We start from the raw sequence: 15,456 nt of genomic DNA, 5'->3' as shown, positions 1-15,456 counted from the left end.
AGTTGACTGGAGACCTGAAGCTAACCTGAGCAGACTATCTTACTACCACATGGTGTTTGTTCTAGTTGTTGCTCACGGGCTCTGTCTCAGAGGCTGGATCCTAGAGTGAGAAAACTAGTGCCCTCTGGCTTGATAGTGGTCGTGTCCTGTGTGGTGATTGGCTGCTGTGCTCTGTGTGTTCACTGGTCATCCCGTGTGTCAATCACTCCCAGTCTGTGCACCATCATATACTTGCGTGTATATTATGACAGGCACCTCCTGCTGCTCTGAATTCATACACTGGCAAAACTTTTCAAACTGACAACGCTGCATCAGAACTTAGCGACTCTTTCACATTGCACAGTACTGACCAACAGTCCCTCAGGATGAAATTAACCCCCCAATTCCTCTTCAGAAGCCCTCTTGACATGAATGCTAACATTGCATTTGCCTTCTGAACTGCCGACTGAACCTGCACATTAACCTCAAGAGAATCATTAACAAGGACTCCCAAGTCCTTGGGGCTGGTTTAGCACAGGGCTAAATTGCTGGCTTTGAAAGCAAACAAAGGCAAGCCAGCAGCACGGTTTAATTCCCGTACCAGCCTCCCCAAACAGGCCCCGGAATGTGGCGACTGAGGGCTTTTCACAGTAACTTCATTTGAAGCCAACTTGTGACAATAAGCGATTTTCATTTAATTTTCAAGTCCCTTTTGCTTCTGATTTCCTAAGCATGTCCCCATTTAGTAAATAGTCTATGCCTAAATTCCTCCTTCCAAATTGCCTAACCTCACACTTTTCCACATTGTATTTCATTTGCTACTTCATTGCCCACTCTCCTAGCCTGTCCAAATCCTTCTGCAGCACCCTTGCTTCCTCAATACTACCTGTCCCTCTGCAGATCTTTGTGTCATCAGCAAACTTAGCAACAGTGCCTTCAGTTCCTTCTTCCAGATCATTAATGTATATTGTGAAAAGCTGTGGTCCCAGCACAGACCCCTGAGGCACACCACTAGTCACCGGCTGCCATCCTGAAAAAGACCCCTTTATCCCCACTCTATGCCTTCTGCCAGTCAGCCAATCCTCTGCCCATGCCAGGGTCTTACCCTTAACGCCATGGGCTCTTAACTTATTTAACAGTCTCCTGTGCGGCACCTTGTCAATGGCATTCTGGAAATCTAAATAAACCACGTCCACTGGTTCTCCTTTGTCTAACTTTCTTGCTACCTCCTCTTTATGACAGACTCTAAAATCTTACCAATGACTGAAGTCAGGCTATCCGGCCTATTATTTCCCGTCTTCTGCCTCCCTCCCTCCTTTAACCGTGCAGAAGGAAGCCATTCGGCACATTGAGGCGACACCAATCGCACCCTCAGTTGGAGCCTTGAATTTACAGCATCTTAAAAGTGTATCCAAATAAATGTGGTTTGGATTCTGTCTCTGCCACCCTCTCAGGCAGTGGGTTCCAGTGGTTTGGGCAGTTCCCTGCATGTCCATTAACTAGCTGTTAATCCCTGGGAGAAGTGGGGTGGGCAGGGTTAGTAACTAACACATATCGCAGTGTGAAATGGTCAACTCTGCTCTCCAGCACCCCCAGCCCCACACCCAACACCCTCTGATATCGACCCGACCAACTGCTATCTGAGCTCAGGACAGGAAATTGAGTGCTGGCCAGGTTGTATATTGTGGGTATGACCGGAATTCACAATGTTCTCCTTGCTTCAGTTTCACAACTTCCTCTTGCTAAAGAATTGCTTCACAGTTACATTTTCTGGCAATGGCTGAGAAACTGTTATTTGGAGCAGATCCGGGGAATACGGATTGTGAAAGAAGAACCTTCTGAACAGAGGAAATGAGGAAAGTTTGAACAACTTCCAATTGTTCCCTTTGGCCCACTCCCCCCCCAACCCCACGGAGTGATCATGGCCAATCCACCTAACCTGCACATCTTTGGACTGTGGGAGGAAACCGGAGCACCCGGAGGAAATCCACACAGACAAGGGGAGAACGTGCAAACTCCACACAGTCACCTGAGGTCGGAATCGAACCGGTGTCCCTGGCGCTGTGAGGCAGCAGTGCTAACCATGGTACCACCGTGCCTCCCGGAGTGACATTTGTTACTCTCCAGCAAATGCTACCCATGGATCTCTCGAGCTTTGGAAACTTCTGATGAACACGTTTACAATTTTCTCACCTATTCTTTTGATAACTTGACATGGAAACCATCAGGTCCTTGAGATTTATCGATCTTAAATCCCAACACTTACTCCACTGTCATTGTGTTTACCCGTATCAAATCCAATTTGTTTTCCTAAAGGGCTGCAACATTCTCAGTGAACAAACCTGCCATTTCCTTCTCATCCATCATTCTTCATAGTCATTTCCTGCATTCCTTTCCTCACTATTCTCTCTCACTCTCTCTGTATCCTGTTGCTGATTTTATCTCTTTCCTTTTCACATTTTTGATTGTATCAGTGTCAGCCTTTTAGTTTAATATCAGCTTGAACTGACAGGTGATGTCAGCCCTGGTGTGGAAATGATTGTTCTCTGGGAGGCTGGCAGGAAAATGTTTGGGTGGTTTCTCGAGCTCGAAGAGCAACTGATTGGCCTCCAAGTCCAGCAGTCTGACACACACCGATAACTGGGCTGGGGACTCAGTCTTATCTCCGACTTTCCCATCGAACAGCGAGGAATCCCAAACTATCACCTTCCAAAACAGAAATATCTGACCCAAAATACACGTCGCCCACCGATAACCAGCAAATCAAATTCCAAAACATAACCACACCAAACCAAAGCCAACCCTGGGTGTTTACTTACTGATTGTGACACCGAGAGCCAGAGTCAACGCTGAGAGAATCCAGTCCAACATTTCAAATAAGCTGATTTTCCAAAGGTGAAATTCCTGATCTTTCACACCGAGTACAATCTGATATTGCTGAAGTTTCAGATGTAACTGAATCTCACTACGGTCACGTAACTCGAATACCAGTCACAGAAAGAGGAAGGAATAACAAGAGAAAGAGGGCCTGCCCTCTGATATACAATTCACAAATCAGGAACAAGAGGGCAGACAGATTGGCACCAATCACCCTTCAATGTCTCTCTTATTGAATCCAGTGACTCCCACTCAATTCCAGGTCCACAGGCCCTGTGTAAACTTCAGGCTGCGGAATCAATTCACCCAAAATGGGATCAATACAGCAGTGATTTCAAAGCAGATAATTAAGTGAGTTATTAAAATGTACTGGCTTAAAAAATATCCCCAAACTAAACAGACATGGAAAGCACATGAGCCAAGAAAGAACTCTCAGATAGAGATGGACAGCGCGGAGCGAGTGTTGATCTCTCTCACTGACGGTGGCAGCCGAGTACCCTCCAATCAAAGTGTAAAGAAGCTCTTCATCCCGTCTCCATCACTCTATCCCATCACCCTCACTCTACCCCATCACCCTCACTCTACCCCATCACCCTCACTCTACCCCCTCACCCTCACTCTACACCGAGTCTCCCTCACTCTACCCCGAGTCTCCCTCACTCTACCCCATCACCCTCACTCTACCCCATCACCCTCACTCTACCCCATCACCCTCACTCTACCCCATCACCCTCACTCTACCCCATCACCCTCACTCTACCCCATCACCCTCACTCTACCCCATCACCCTCACTCTACCCCATCACCTCACTCTATCCCATCACCCTCACTCTACCCCATCACCCTCACTCTACCCCATTACCCTCACTCTCTCCCATCACCCTCACTCTACCCCATCACCCTCACTCTACCCCATCACCCTCACTCTATCCCATCACCCTCACTCTATCCCATCACCCTCACTCTACCCCATCACCCTCACTCTACCCCATCACCCTCACTCTACCCCATCACCCTCACTCTACCCCATCACCCTCACTCTACCCCATCACCCTCACTCTACCCCATCCCTCATCACTCAAACCCATCACCCTCACTCTACCCCATCACCCTCACTCTCTCCCATCACCCTCACTCTATCCCATCACCCTCACTCTATCCCATCACCCTCACTCTACCCCATCCCTCATCACTCGACCCCATCACCCTCACTCTACCCCATCACCATCACTCTACCCAACACCCTCACTCTATCCCATCACCCTCACTCAACCCCATCACACTCACTCTACCCCATCACCCTCACTCTACCCCATCACCCTCACTCTACCCCATCACCCTCACTCTACCCCATCACCCTCACTCTACACCCTTCACACTCACTCTAACCCATCCGTCCTCACTCTACCCCATCACCCTCACTCTACCCCATCCCTCCTCACTCTACCCCATCACCCACACTCTACCCCATCACCCTCACTCTACCCCATCACCCTCACTCTACCCCGAGTCTCCCTCAATCTCCCTCATCCCTCCACACTCCACCCCATTACCCTCACTCTACCCCGAGTCTCCCTCAATCTCCTCATCCCTCCTCACTCTACCCCATCACCCTCACTCTACCCCGAGTCTCCCTGAATCTCCCTCATTCGGGGCAGCAGGGTAGCATGGTAGTTAGCATAAATGCTTCACAGCTCCAGGGTCCCAGGTTCGATTCCCGGCTGGGTCACTGTCTGTGTGGAGTCTGCACGTCCTCCCCCTGTGTGCGTGGGTTTCCTCCGGGTGCTCCGGTTTCCTCCCACAGTCCAAAGATGTGCGGGTTAGGTGGATTGGCCATGCTAAATTGCCCGTAGTGTCCTAATAAAAGTAAGGTTAAGGGGGGGGTTGTTGGGTTACGGGTATAGGGTGGATATGTGGGTTGAGTAGGGTGATCATGGCTCGGCACAACATTGAGGGCCGAAGGGCCTGTTCTGTGCTGTACTGTTCTATGTTCTATGTTCTATCCCTCCTCACTCTACCCCATCACTCTCACTCTATCCATTCATCCTTACTCTACCCCGTGTATCCCTCAACTTCATCCGTCCTCACTCTACCCCATCACCCTCACTCTACCCGAGTCTACCTCAATCTCCCTCACCCCTCCTCACTACCCCATCACCCTCACTCTATCCCATCACCCTCACTCTACCTGAGTCTCCCTCAATCTCCCTCATCCCTCCTCATTATCCCATCACCCTCACTCTACCCCGAGACTCCCTCAATCTCCCTCATCGCTCCTCACTCTACCTCATCACCCTCACTCTACCCCATCACCCTCACTCTATCCAGAGTGTCCCTCAATCTCCCTCATCCCTCCTCACTCTATCACATCACCTTCACTCAACCCCATCTCCCTCACTCTACCCCGAGTCTCCCTCAATCTCCCTCATCCCTCCTCACTCTATCCCATTGCCCTCACACTATCACATCACCCTCACTCTATCCCATCACCCTCACCCTACCCCGAGTCTACCTCAATCTCCCTCATCCCGCCTCACTACCCCATCGCCCTCACTCTACCCCATCGCCCTCACTCTATCCCATCACCCTCACTCTACCCCAAGTCTCCCTCAATCTCCTCATCCCCCTCACTCTACCCCATCACCCTCACTCTACCCCGAGTCTCCCTCAATCTCCGTCGGCCCTCCTCACTCTACCCTATCACCCTCACCCTAACCCACCACCCTCACTCTACCCTAGTCTCCCTCAATCTCCCTCACCCCTCCTCACTACCCCATCACCCTCACTCTAACCCACCACCCTCACTCTACCCTAGTCTCCCTCAATCTCCCTCATCCCTCCTCATTACCCCATCACCCTTACTCTACCCCGAGACTCCCTCAATCTCCCTCGTCCCTCCTCACTCTCCCCATCACGCTCACTCTACCCCATTACCCTCACTCATCCCCAAATCTCCCTCAATCTCATTCATAGCTCCTCACTCTACTTCATCACCCTCACTCTACCCCATCACCCTCACTCTATCCAGAGTCTCCCTCAATCTCCCTCATCCCTCCTCACTCTATCACATCACCCTCACTCTACCCCATCACACTCACTTGACCCAATCACCCTCACTCTACCCCATCACCCTCACTCTACCCCGAGTCTACCTCAATCTCCCTCATCCTTCCTCACTCCACCCCATCTCCCTCACTCTATCCCATCACCCTCACTCTACCCCGAGTCTACCTCAATCTCCCTCATCCTTCCTCACTCCACCCCATCTCCCTCACTCTATCTCATCACCCTCACTCTACCCTGAGTCTCCCTCAATCTCCCTCATCCCTCCTCACTCTACCCCATCACCCTCACTCTACCCCATCACCCCCACTCTACCCTATCACCCACACTCCACCCCGAGTCTCCCTCAATCTCCCTCATCACTCTACCCAATCACCTTCACTCTACTCCGAGTCTCCCTCCATCTCCCTCATCCCTCCTCACCCTACCCCATCACCCTCACTCTCCCCGAGTCTTCCTCAATCTCCCTCATCCCTCCTCACCCTACCCCATCACGCTCACTCTACCCCATCACCCTCACTCTCCCCGAGTCTTCCTCAATCTCCCTCATCCATCCTCACTCTTAACCCAATGACACTCTACTCGAGTCTCCCTCACTCTTCCCTGTCTCCCTCACTCTTCCCATCTCCTCATCTCCCTCATTCTTCCCTCACCTTCCTCCCTCTTCCCCGACTCCCTCACTCTTCACTCAACTCATTGGGTCACTATCTGTGCGGAGTCTGAACGTTCTCCCCGTGTCTGCGTGGGTTTCCTCCGGGTGCTCCGGATTCCTCCCCCAGTCCAAGATGTGCTGGTTTGGTGGGGTTACGCTGATAGTGCGGGGAGTGGGCCTAGATAGGGTAATCAGTCAGAGGCTAGGTGCAGACCAGATGGGCCGAATGGTCTTCTTGGGCACTGTAGCAATTCTATGAAAATCTAAAACCTGCCATTGTGAAACCGTTGTGTGAAAATTAGCTGCTGAATTTCCTACTTTACAAGGCAGACAGCGGCTGTGATGTCCTGGGACAATTCCTGCTGATGTGAAAGGTGCTACAGAAATGTAACTGTTCTTTTTTGGCTCTTTATTCAGGTACCTTCCTTCCAGAATAGCAGCTTTGATAAGAAATACATCAGAGTTTGTTACTGACTCAGTTTTCAGTGCTGGCCAGATATGTAAAGGAAACAAACCCTTCTTGATGGAAATTTTATTAAAGAAGCTGGAAAGGGGAAGTTGAACTTTAAACAATACCACAGGAGTTTATTTTTGAACAAAGAATAAAGAACAAAGCAAAGTACAGCACAGGAACAGGCCCTTCGGCCCTCCAAGCCTGTGCCGGCCATGCTGCCCGTCTAATCTAAAATCTTCTGCACTTCCGCGGTCTGTGACCCTCTATTCCCATCCTATTCATGTATTTGTCAAGATGCCCCTTAAACATCACTATTGTCCCTGCTTCCACCACCTCCTCCGGCAGCGAGTTCCAGGCATCCCCTACCCTCTGTGTAAAAAACTTGCCTCGTACATCTCCTCTAAACCTTGCCCCTCGCACCTTAAACCTATGCCCCGTAGTAATTGACCCCTCTACCCTGGGAAACAGTCTCTGACTATCCACTCTGTCTATGCCCCTCATAATTTTGTAGACCTCTATCAGGTTGCCCCTCAACTTCCGTCATTCCAGTGAGAACAAACCGAGTTTATTCAACCTCTCCTCATAGCTAATGCCCCCCATACCAGGCAACATCCTGGTAAATCTCTTCTGCACCCTCTCTAAAGCCTCCACACCCTTCTGGTAGTGTGGCGACCAGAATTGAACACTATGCTCCAAGTGTGGCCTAACTAAGGTTCTATACAGCTGCAACATGACTTGCCAATTTTTATACTCAATGCCCCGGCCAATGAAGGCAAGCATGCCGTTTGCCTTCTTGACGACCTTCTCCACCTGTGTTGCCCCTTTCAGTGACCTGTGGACCTGTACACCTTGATCTCTCTGACTGCCAATACTCTTGAGGGTTCTACCATTCACTGTATATTCCCTACCTACATTAGACCTTCCAAAATGCATTATCTCACATTTGTCCAGATTAAACTCCATCTGCCATATCTCCGCCCAAGTCTCCAAACAATCTAAATCCTGCTGTATCCTCTGACAGTCCTCATCGCTATCCGCAATTCCACCAAACTTTGTGTCGTCCGCAAACTTACTAATCAGACCAGTTACATTTTCCTCAAATCATTTATATATGCTGCGACCAGCAAAGGTCCCAGCACTGATCCCTGCGGAACACCACTAGTCACAGCCCTCCAATTAGAAAAGCACCCTTCCATTGCTACTCTCTTCCTTCTGTGACCTAACCAGTTCTGTATCCACCTTGCCAGCTCACCCCTGATCCCGTGTGACTTCACCTTTTGTACCAGTCTGCCATGAGGGACCTTGTCAAAGGCCTTACTGAAGTCCGTATAGACAACATCCACTGCCCTACCTGCATCAATCATCTTTGGGACCTCGGATTTTAACACAGAGATCAGGAGAAATTTCTCCTCCCAGAGGGTAGTGAATCATCTTTGGGACCTCCTCGGATTGAACATATCTCAATGCTCGCTTTTGTTTGTGGAGTTGTGACCTCTGCACATGTGACTGTCAAACAGCAGGTTGCAAAATGCTGCTGTCCTTGTCATTCTCCACTGAACTCTGCGTTGAAACATTTAAGGAAGACATTTTAAAAATATACAATGATTGCAATCTGTCTGACAGCAGGGCCGGGATTCTCCCCTACCCGGCGGGGCGGGGGGTCCCGGCGTAGCGGAGTGGTGCCAATCACTCTGGCGTCCGGCCCCCCCCCCCCCAAAGGTGTGGAATTCTACGCACCTTTAGGGTCTAGGCCTGCGCAGGAGTGGTTGGTGCTATGCTGACTGGCGCCAAAACTGGTGCCAACGGCCTTTGACGCCCGCTGCCCGGCTTCGGAGCTGGCCGAAAGGCCTTCGCCAGTTCGCGCTTGCGCCGGTGCGTCAGCGGCCGCTGACGTCACCAGCGGCACATGCGCGGTAGCTGGTGGAGTCCGTGGCGGCGGCGGAAGGAAAAGAGTGCCCCCATGGCACAGGCCCGCCTGCCGATCGATCCGATCGCCCTGCACCCCCCCTGATTTCTCCTGATCTCTGTGTTAAAATCCGAGACTCTCCCACAAGGGAAATGAAGAAGAGATTCATTGTGGATGTGTAAAGGGTTGGTCATGTCTGCCAAAAGTTATTGAACTTTTGAAGAGGTGGCTAACACAGTGGAATGTCAGTGGATGTTGGGAAATTAAGAGGAGAAGGAAAGTCGGAATGATTGGGGACAGAATGTGATGAATGTGTCCCTCAATAATCTGTGTTGGGGACTCAACTATTCACCAAATGTATCAACAACTTAGATGATGGGACGGAAAGCTACAAATGTCCACACGGTCTTCCACAATAAGTTTGGTAAAGTAATTGTCTTGTCAACAAGCCCCTGGAATGAAAGGAACAGTCGGGTGTGGATAGAAGTTGGGAATCATGTGGAAAATTGTCACTTTGATGATGAGAATGGAAAGGAGAATATTTTGGAAAAGGTATGAAGCTTCTCCATGTTGTTGTTCAGAGGGAGTCTGAAGGGATGTGGGAGTCGTTGGGCTGGATCACCATTTGTTGCCCATCCCTAATTGCCCTTGAACTGAGCTTGCTCGGCCATTTTAGTGGGGGGGCAGTAAAGAGTCAACCCCATTGTTGTGTGGGTCTGGAGTCACATGTCGGCCAGAACGGGTAAGGCTGGCAGATTTCCTTCTCTGAAGGACATAGTGAACCAGATGGGATTTTAGGACAATTGACACTGGTTTCCTAATAATCATTAGATTTTAATTCCAGATTTTTTTGTTGAATTCAAATTTCACCGTGGGTCCTGGTGGGGTTCGAACCCGTGACCCCAGAGCACTACCCTGGGTGTCTGGATTACTAGTCCAGTGGGAATACCACTGCACCACTGCCTCGCCCCAAAGAGACTTTATAATGTGTCACTGACGATTGTAGAGATGGGGAAGTATGCTTTAGAGCATGCCCAAGCCGGAGAGGGAAATCCCTGGCTGGGTAGCCATTATCTCTCTTTGACTGAATAAGCAATCACTGTCTCCATTTTGAAACTCTTCTCCACGTGGAAATGCCTCGAGTGGAAACATCCTCTCCACGTCCACTCTATCCAGCATCGCAGTATTCTGTAAGTTTCAATTAGATCCCCCCTCATCCTTCTAAACTCCACGTGTAGACCGAGAGTCCTCAAACATTCTTCATATGACAAGCTCTTCATTCCAGGGATTGTTATTGTGAACGTCTTATGGGCTCTTTCCAAGGCCTGCACATCCTTCCTTTGATACATTGCCCAAAACTGCTCATAATACTCCAAATGGGGTCTGACCAGAGCTTCATACATCCTCAGAAGAACATTCCTGGTTTTGTATTCTCGCCCTCTTGACATGAATGCGAACATTCCATTTGCCTTCTCAACTTCCAACTGAACCTGCACATTGTCCTTAAGAGAATTGTGAATAAGGACTCGCAAGTCCCTTTGTGCTTCTGATTTCCAAAGCATCTCCCTATTTAGAAAGAGTCTATGCCTCCATTCTGCTACCAAAATGCATAACCTGTTTTCCAGATTGTATTCCATCTGCCACTTCATTGCCCACTCCCCCAGCCTGTCCAAGCCCATCTACAGCCCCACCTGCTTCCTCAATACTATCCGTCCCTCTACATATCTTTGCATCATCTGCAAACTTGGCAACAGTGCCTTCAGTTCCTTCTTCCAGATCGTTCATGTATATTGTGATGTAGACTAAAATCAAGGATGGTCTTCTGAACCTTTATAGATCACGGGCCCAGTCTCAATGGAGGTTTGCGTCTCGTTCTGGGCACCACACTTTAGAAAGGACGTGAAGACATTGGAGAAAATGCAGAAAAGATTGACAGAAATGGTTTGAGGATGAGGAACTTCACTGGGGGGGTGGGGGCAGGGGATGTGGGGAAGAGTTTGGGGGCATTGCCTAGATAGGCCTAATGGGAGCATAAAGGAGGAGCCCCCTCGCTCGCCAGCAGCCCATCCAATGAAAGCTGCCCGGCTGCAGGTCAGGTTTGGATCTCTCCTGCTACTGGCTCAATGCCAGTGGTGGCAAAATGATTGACCAATTAATGGCCTCCATTGGCCCAGTGGACAGGTAGGCCTCCTGATATTACCCTTGCCATGGGTACAATTGTGACGGGGTCAGGGTGGGTGGGCAGGTGGTGGGCACGGTGCCCATGGAATATAAACAGAAAATGCTGGATAACCTCAGCAAGTCTGGCAGTGTCTTTGGAGAGGGAACCACGTTTCGGATCAAAGGGACCTTTTCACAGAACTGGAATGTGGATCTGATTCCAGAGGAGTAAATCTCTGTGAGGGCCTCCCCCAGGAACCACAGACACATGCGTAACTCTAGATACTACAGGAGATATGGAACATGTTCCCTGAACACCCAGCATGGATAAGGTGACCTGCTACAAGACCTTCTCTCCCTCCACCTCCTCCTCTCTCTATGAGCAGTGCCTCTTCCTCTTCTCCACTTCCCTCCCATTCCCCAAGGCGGAATCTTACCCTTGACCCATAATCAGGGTGAAGTGGTTTGCCCAGAGAGCTGGCATTCCAAACGCACACCTTCCTCATGTGCAGCTCAACTTCCTGCAGCAACTGCAAGCTAATTCCTCAAAGCACACAGCACTTCCCGAAACTTGGAGTCAGGAGAAAATAATTAACTTGTCAATGCTTGTTGAACCCAACCATTGCCTCTGGTGGTGATTGAAGGAGTCTTCCTGTTGTTGAACTGATGTTCAGCGCCTCCTGCGGAGGAGGTGGTCGGGATTGGTTCTGTGCCAGCTGGGTATTGGACTGGTGCTTCTGGCCTCCGCTGATGACATGTCCTCATGTTCATGAACCCTGCTGACCTGCAGAGGAAGCTGCCTCTCCTCCCTGGATCCACTGGGCCGGATCAGTCCGGGGCGGATGGACATCCCTCCCAGGGGAGATCAGGCCTTTCACCTGGAGCAGGACCAGCCTCTTCTACCTGGGAGTTCATCTTTATCTGGCTGAGGAATCCTGGTCGGATAACTGGCAGGAGCTGGAGGCAAAGGCTCGCCTGAGAGAGTGGGCAGGACTGCTCCGAGTGCTGTCTCACAGGGGCCCAGTTCTGGCCATAAACCAGCTGATTGCCTCCATGTTGTGGTACCGGCTCGTCACATTGGCCCCTCCCCCTGACTCTGTCACAGAAATCCAGACAATGTTCATACAGTTCCTCTGGGACAAACATTGAGGATTCCCGGACACCCCTCACTCCCGACTGTACACCACTGCACCACCACCTCAGCTGGGTGTGCGCTGTGGGTGAGACAGGTCAGATTGAAGGATGGTGTCAGGATCACCGTGTCAGGCTGCTCTTTGACTTGTCTGTCAATTAGCTCTCCCAATCTTGGCCAAAGCTCCTGAATGTTAGGAAAGGGACTTTGTGGTGATGGGGTCGATGCCGGGTGCCGGGGTCGGTGCCGGGGTCGATGCCGGGTGCCGGGGTCGATGCCGGGTGCGGGGTTCGATGACAGGTGCCGGGGTCGGTGCCGGGTGCCGGGGTCGGTGCCGGGTGCCGGGGTCGATGCCGGGTGCCGGGGTCGATGCCGGGTGCGGGGTTCGATGACAGGTGCCGGGGTCGGTGCCGGGTGCCGGGGTCGGTGCCGGATGCCAGGGTCGATGCCGGGTGCCGGGGTCGGTGCCGGGGTCGATGCCGGGTGCCGGGGTCGATGCCGGGTGCCGGGGTCGATGCCGGGTGCCGGGTGCCGGATGCCGGGGTCGGTGCCGGGGTCGGTGCCGGGGTCGATGCCGGGTGCGGGGTCGGTGCCGGGGTCGGTGCCGGGTGCCGGGGTCGGGGCCGGGTGCCGGGGTCGATGCCGGGTGCCGGGGTCGATGCCGGGTGCCGGGGTCGATGCCGGGTGCGGGGTTCGATGACAGGTGCCGGGGTCGGTGCCGGGTGCCGGGGTGGGTGCCGGATGCCAGGGTCGATGCCGGGTGCCGGGGTCGGTGCCGGGGTCGGTGCCGGGGTCGATGCCGGGTGCCGGGGTCGGTGCCGGGGTCGATGCCGGGTGCCGGGGTCGATGCCGGGTGCCGGGGTCGATGCCGGGTGCCGGGGTCGATGCCGGGTGCCGGGGTCGGTGCCGGGGTCGGTGCCGGGGTCGATGCCGGGTGCCGGGGTCGGTGCCGGGGTCGATGCCGGGTGCCGGGGTCGGTGCCGGGTGCCGGGGTCGGTGCCGGGGTCGATGCCGGGTGCCGGGGTCGATGCCGGGTGCCGGGGTCGATGCCGGGTGCCGGGGTCGATGCCGGGTGCCGGGGTCGATGCCGGGTGCCGGGTGCCGGATGCCGGGGTCGGTGCCGGGGTCGGTGCCGGGTGCCGGGTGCCGGGGTCGGTGCCGGGGTCGATGCCGGGTGCCGGGGTCGGTGCCGGATGCCGGGGTCGATGCCGGGTGCCGGGGTCGGTGCCGGGGTCGATGCCGGGTGCCGGGGTCGGTGCCGGGTGCCGGGGTCGGTGCCGGGGTCGATGCCGGGTGCCGGGGTCGGTGCCGGGTGCCGGGGTCGGTGCCGGGGTCGATGACGGGTGCCGGGGTCGGTGCCGGGGGTCGATGCCGGGTGCCGGGGTCGGTGCCGGGTGCCGGGGTCGGTGCCGGGGTCAATGCCGGGTGCCGGGGTCGGTGCCGGATGCCGGGGTCGATGCCGGGTGCCGGGGTCGATGCCGGGTGCCGGGGTCGATGCCGGGGTCGATGCCGGGTGCCGGGGTCGGTGCCGGATGCCGGGGTCGATGCCGGGTGCCGGGGTCGATGCCGGGTGCCGGGGTCGATGCCGGGTGCCGGGGTCGATGCCGGGTGCCGGGTGCCGGATGCCGGGGTCGGTGCCGGGGTCGGTGCCGGGGTCGATGCCGGGTGCGGGGTCGGTGCCGGGGTCGATGCCGGGTGCCGGGGTCGGTGCCGGATGCCGGGGTCGATGCCGGGTGCCGGGGTCGGTGCCGGGTGCCGGGGTCGATGCCGGGTGCGGGGTTCGATGACAGGTGCCGGGGTCGGTGCCGGGTGCCGGGGTCGGTGCCGGATGCCAGGGTCGGTGCCGGGTGCCGGGGTCGGTGCCGGGTGCCGGGGTCGGTGCCGGGGTCGATGCCGGGTGCCGGGGTCGTCGCCGGGTGCCGGGGTCGATGCCGGGGGCCGGGTGCCGGATGCCGGGGTGGGTGCCGGGGTCGGTGCCGGGGTCGATGCCGGGTGCGGGGTCGGTGCCGGGGTCGGTGCCGGGTGCCGGGGTCGGTGCCGGGTGCCGGGGTCGATGCCGGGTGCCGGGGTCGATGCCGGGTGCCGGGGTCGATGCCGGGTGCGGGGTTCGATGACAGGTGCCGGGGTCGGTGCCGGGTGCCGGGGTGGGTGCCGGATGCCAGGGTCGATGCCGGGTGCCGGGGTCGGTGCCGGGGTCGGTGCCGGGGTCGATGCCGGGTGCCGGGGTCGGTGCCGGATGCCGGGGTCGGTGCCGGGGTCGATGCCGGGTGCCGGGGTCGGTGCCGGATGCCGGGGTCGATGCCGGGTGCCGGGGTCGGTGCCGGGGTCGATGCCGGGTGCCGGGGTCGGTGCCGGGTGCCGGGGTCGGTGCCGGATGCCAGGGTCGATGCCGGGTGCTGGGGTCGGTGCTGGGTGCCGGGGTCGGTGCCGGGGTCGATGCCGGGTGCCGGGGTCGGTGCCGGATGCCGGGGTCGATGCCGGGGTCGATGCCGGGTGCCGGGGTCGGTGCCGGATGCCGGGGTCGATGCCGGGTGCCGGGGTTGATGCCGGGTGCCGGGTGCCGGATGCCGGGGTCGGTGCCGGGGTCGGTGCCGGGGGTCGATGCCGGGTGCCGGGGTCGGTGCCGGGTGCCGGGGTCGATGACAGGTGCCGGGGTCGGTGCCGGGTGCCGGGGTCGGTGCCGGGTGCCGGGGTCGATGACAGGTGCCGGGGTCGGTGCCGGGTGCCGGGGTCGGTGCCGGATGCCAGGGTCGATGCCGGATGCCGGGGTCGATGCCGGGTGCCGGGGTCGATGCCGGGTGCCGGGGTCGGTGCCGGGGTCGGTGCCGGATGCCAGGGTCGATGCCGGGTGCCGGGGTCGGTGCCGGGTGCCGGGGTCGGTGCCGGGGTCGATGCCGGGTGCCGGAGTCGGTGCCGGATGCCGGGGTCGATGCCGGGTGCCGGGGTCGATGCCGGGGTCGATGCCGGGTGCCGGGGTCGGTGCCGGGTGCCGGGGTCGGTGCCGGGGTCGATGCCGGGTGCCGGGGTCGGTGCCGGGTGCCGGGGGCGGTGCCGGGGTCGATGCCGGGTGCCGGGGTCGGTGCCGGATGCCGGGGTCGATGCCGGGGTCGATGCCGGGTGCCAGGGTCGGTGCCGGGTGCCGGGGTCGGTGCCGGGGTCGATGCCGGGTGCCGGGGTCGGTGCCGGGTGCCGGGGTCGGTGCCGGGGTCGATGCCGGGTGCCGGATGCCGGGG

The 15,456-nt window shown here is 56.0% G+C and overlaps 2 protein-coding genes across 2 annotated transcripts in view; one reads left to right on the top strand and one right to left on the bottom strand.

The window, feature by feature from the left end:
- The window catches only part of LOC119976739, a 139,290-nt gene extending 136,328 nt beyond the window's left edge, over positions 1-2,962 (bottom strand). The window contains exon 1 of the mRNA XM_038817473.1: positions 2,799-2,962. Within this exon, the coding sequence (XP_038673401.1) occupies positions 2,799-2,850 (52 nt within the window). The 5' untranslated portion in view covers positions 2,851-2,962. The remainder of the gene's footprint in view (positions 1-2,798) is intronic.
- Positions 1-15,456, top strand: part of LOC119965474 (polymeric immunoglobulin receptor-like) — a 610,457-nt gene that overhangs the window by 534,498 nt on the left and 60,503 nt on the right. The gene's annotated exons all lie outside the window — the stretch shown is intronic.

Source organism: Scyliorhinus canicula, chromosome 1 (assembly GCF_902713615.1).
Source record: "Scyliorhinus canicula chromosome 1, sScyCan1.1, whole genome shotgun sequence".
Taxonomy (NCBI): Eukaryota; Metazoa; Chordata; class Chondrichthyes; order Carcharhiniformes; family Scyliorhinidae; genus Scyliorhinus; species Scyliorhinus canicula.
The sequence above is the reverse complement of the archived record's forward strand: the minus strand, read 5'-3'. Positions and strand labels throughout refer to the sequence as shown.